This window comes from Acanthisitta chloris, unplaced genomic scaffold, assembly GCF_000695815.1.
Source record: "Acanthisitta chloris isolate BGI_N310 unplaced genomic scaffold, ASM69581v1 scaffold22328, whole genome shotgun sequence".
Lineage (NCBI taxonomy): Eukaryota > Metazoa > Chordata > Aves > Passeriformes > Acanthisittidae > Acanthisitta > Acanthisitta chloris.
In genome coordinates, this window is record NW_008688953.1 from 40,485 (window position 1) to 44,857 (window position 4,373).

General features: G+C 42.6%; 1 protein-coding gene across 1 annotated transcript in view; it reads right to left on the minus strand.

Annotated features, from left to right (window-relative positions):
• The window catches only part of SMPD4 (sphingomyelin phosphodiesterase 4, neutral membrane (neutral sphingomyelinase-3)), a gene marked incomplete at its 5' end in the record, with an annotated part of 15,489 nt that extends 11,124 nt beyond the window's left edge, over positions 1-4,365 (minus strand). The window contains 8 exons of the mRNA XM_009081249.1: positions 563-695; positions 1,023-1,174; positions 1,727-1,779; positions 2,354-2,462; positions 3,279-3,354; positions 3,451-3,593; positions 4,065-4,151; positions 4,339-4,365. Coding sequence (XP_009079497.1) covers positions 563-695; positions 1,023-1,174; positions 1,727-1,779; positions 2,354-2,462; positions 3,279-3,354; positions 3,451-3,593; positions 4,065-4,151; positions 4,339-4,365 — 780 coding nt within the window. The remainder of the gene's footprint in view (positions 1-562; positions 696-1,022; positions 1,175-1,726; positions 1,780-2,353; positions 2,463-3,278; positions 3,355-3,450; positions 3,594-4,064; positions 4,152-4,338) is intronic.
• Between the last annotated feature and the right edge of the window lie 8 nt (positions 4,366-4,373).

Sequence of the window (4,373 nt, forward strand, 5' to 3'; positions counted from 1 at the left end):
ACGAGATTGCCATAAGACCATAGTACTAAGCTGTACTGGTAAACAGACAGAGACCTATTCAGAGATGTTTCAGGTTGTCACCCTGTCAATGACTGAACTGGCACACTCTGCATCTGCCAGGCTTCAATTAGTCACTTCAGCAACATGGTAGGAACTTGTTTCAGAACAACTGTTAAGTCCAGATTTTCCTTTCCCTTCCCCTGATGGTAAGCAGAACCAACTAGTCTGTACTCAACCTTTGTGTAGAGCACAGAATTGATGTAAGAGTTAAAAAGAATAAAGGAAAATCAGGTGTAGACTTTTCAGGAAAAAACTGCTCAAATGCCTGAGATGCATTGTTAGATACTCAGTCTTAAAAAAAAAGATATTGAGCGCCTTTCTAAGTTGCAACTTAACAGTTTCACAGTGGTTCTTTGTTTCACTAACAGAAATCAACAGCTGCACTGCTCAGTTCCAAAAATGAGCTAAAGCAAAATGGCATAACTGTCTCCGGTTTAAAAGAGATCCCTCAGTCAGCAGCAAGAAATGTTGTGGGGTGTCTTCTTCCTTAAATCCAACTTACCTGAAGCAGTGCCTCTGATCTCCAGATCTCCTGGGAAGCTGGGTCTGCGTTCACAGAGGGCTGGTGGGCAATGTGCCGTTTCAGCAGGCTGGTGTGATGCATGCCATAGGAAGAGAAAGGCACTGCTGGAGACCTTGGAGCACAAAGGAATGGAAATACTCAAGTCAGTAAGCCTCAGTACAGGGGAATATATAATTGGGGTTTTTTTTCCAGTTTGTAAACTGGAAAACAGTCTTTCAAACTGCGGAGTTGACTACACATTCAAACTTCTGCAACGTCGTATAATTACTAATCACTTCAACTGCAACCAAACACTGCTTCACTATTGTATTTTGTAATTATATAGTAAGTACATACAGATCAAAGTGGGAAGGTGTTTTCTACTTGTTAGAGATTTTGTTCCAACAAGCTGTACTGTGCATGCACTGTTCCCAGAATTTGCCTCTGACACTAGTCATACCTGGGAGTTGGAGAAGGGATAGCTCCCCCGGGATTTGAAGAAGGAGGAGGAAGGACACTTCCTTCTATGGGTAGGAAACACTTCAGGTATGTGTCCACCAAGATGAAATAAGCACTGTTGGAAGGGCTGACGTGATGGGTGACAGGTGAGTTCTGTAACAGACACACAGGATATACCAGAAGTTATATACTACTACTTTAGGCCAGTGCCAGGCAGTGATGTTACACAGCCAGACCCATCTAGTACAGATAAGCAGAAGCTCAGGGGTTGTACAGGGTGAACTGACAGTAAAGACACTTTGGAGCAAAGGTAGAGAACTGTTCCTGCAGCAGTGAATGTAACCAAGTGTGAGAAGAGAGCAGTGTTAGACAGCACAGAAGAACCAAATAACCACACACCATACTACCAAGCTGTGGTTACATACTGTACAGAAGGTCCTACTGGATACAGGGGTAGGAATCCCATTTGGAGTCCATTGCCTGCTCCTTGTTAGCCTGTTGTTGGACAAACTGCTTACTGGTGTATCTAAGGGGGGTATTTTATCATCCAGACATGGATCACCAACTGAACCAAAGCAGTAACAAATTCCAAAAGAACAGGTAAAACTGCCGTTACTTTAGCTAGACAGGACCTCAGCAGGCTCTTAGAGCACTGTGAAGAAAGGCTAATACTATTCTAAGGGGAAAATTGTGAAAGGTACTTACCTTTTGTGTTATCAAACTAATTGCAAAGTAAAACATGTAATATTCAAATGGATCTGGAAGAACAGAGTCAAGGATCAGATAATAAAAAGCAGGTAACAGCTGTTAGATACCAGGGGATGCTGAATAGACATTAAATTTTTGTTTTGTCAATGCTAAATTACCTTGCTGGAACTTAACAGCAAATTCAGCTTTGCCTTCTTGCTTTCCAACTGACTCAACCATTGGTAATTGAGGTGGTGTTTGTGTGACAAGGTGTGTTTGTGTTACTCTTAGCACATCTGACTGTCTCAAACTGAAACCAGCATGGCTACAGCAACACTGCTTCCAGCAAGTCCACTAGTGAAGATGCCCTTTCCCTAGCATATTGCATAAACTACCAGTAGTTATGAAAACAAGAATTGTGAAATACAAGCTCTACTGACAACATTGGGAATTTTCTTCTTGACTTAATTAAGGCCAGAAATTCCCTCAACAAGGATTTCTAAGAAGAGGACAAATTTATTTTTCACTGGAATCTAAACATTTCTAATCAGCCTAAACTATCATAGACACATAATAAATATGCAACAGAAACACTCACTATCTCTGAGTTTTAAATAATTAAATATCCAACTGCTAAAAGGATACTAAGAGCCAAATTCAAACCTAAACCACCAGATGAAGGAAACTGGACTTTGTTGTGGTATAAAGAGCATTCTGGCAGAACTTGCTCTTGTATTGAAGCCTTCACAGGGCCCTGAAAGAGAGAGTAATGAAATATTAATCTGACTACTCAGCATATTGCAGAGTATGTTTACAGATAGCAAAGTGCTGCATTCCAACTTTCTGGGGCGACCTCTACATTCAGCTCAGTGGGATTTTATGGCCTTGCAGTAGCTCCTTGTGCAAATGCATACTCTTCAGAGAACTCTCAACTTTCTCATTGAAAATAAGTATTTGGTATTTTTAAGATTTAAATTCGATATATTTTAAAAAGCTTTCAGCATGACTTCTGCAGTCAGAGTGGGAGCAGCAGAGCAATGTGTTTGGCTGATGGTTTTGTCAGGGTACCTGAGCTGTGGACCAGCAATTACCACATATTTCCATGACGTATCCTCTTGTTAAAGACTGTAAGAACTATCTGAATCAATTTCCAGATAGCATGTAGCTGGAAGCAATGGTAAAAACACTGAAACAGCTCTGAAGATGAACATTTTTCTTTGAAATGAGATGTTCCATATCCAGGGTAGCAGTCAGACTGTCAATCCTGCAACTACTAGTAACTACACAACTTTCTCTGGGGACAGAGTAAGAACCACAATGCAGCTTTCTTGGCTGAACAGCACAAATATCCTGCTGCTCATAACCATCATCTCCTACAGAGTTTATGGCTGGCAACTCTCTTCCTGCAGGAACTGTTTAAAGAAATGGGTCTGTTCTAAACCCAGAGCACTGAGGCTACACCTTGGCCTATACTGAACCACAGGCATACAAAGTTCCAACAGAACAAGAACTATAACAAGAACTGCAACAAGAACTACATTCTCTTCTTATAAGTTGTTCAGTTACTCACTGGAAGATATGACACTGGGAAATCATATCTGTACTCTTCTGCTTGGAGCTTGTACACCAGCTTCATCATTGGGCCACTGCAAACAAGCACCAGAAAGAAAAATCCATGCTAAGTCCCTCTCCTATCTCACTCCAATTCATTTTTAAATCTGTGCTGAAATGAATGAGTTTACCTGGGATCCAGGAAATCCAAAGCCACAGAATATTCTGTAGGGCTTGTTCTTACTTGCAAACAGTGAAGATTCCAACCTGCAATGATGCCATCCAGGCTACCAAAAATGCTCTCCACCAGCCATGGGAAGATGCCATGGAGTTCCTTTAGGGAAACAGACATAAAGAGCTAATGTGCACAATTCCTCACTCGGACAATCTCTATGGCACCTGCTATAATGCACAAACATGCTGTCTGCCAGCTATTTATCATCCTCCATTCAAAACACTGCATTATAATATGGCCATTATGGGAGATCTATCCAGATTTCTGATCCTACTGAAGTTACACAAATGCTCATCAGGACCACTTGCAATTAATTGTCACATTTTAAAAACTAGTTTTCTTTATAAACTGCAGCCAAAAAGTACTAATGAAGAACAGTCAATTGAAATAATCTTTTAATGACTACAAAAGGTTTTTAACTCTTGGAAACACTGGATTCCCACTGTTCCACCAGGGTCCTCAAAACTCTTAATAAGAGGAATAGGAACAAAGAAAACAGTAACATGGAAAAAGCAAATTCTCCTGGACCCTGCCGGGCAGTGATGCTCTGGAAAGGCAGCACCCGCTCACCTTGGCGGGAAGCTCCTCGATGATGGTCTCCAGATCGTGGCACCTCTGAGCGAACGGTTTGTTGACACAATCTGCTTTCAGAGTGGCCTGTTACAAATCACAAGGGAAATCACATCACCGCGGACAGAAAGGGCCATATCCATCGCGGACGCGCTGCAGAACCCCCTAATCGCACTGCTCCGCCAGGACAGCATTTCTGCCGCGAGGCTGGAGCCGCACGGACCGACCCGCGAGGGTACCCGGTGCCGCCCGGCCCGGTGCCGCCCGGACGCACCAGCAGGAAGTTTGTTTGCTGCGGGTGCGGCGCGG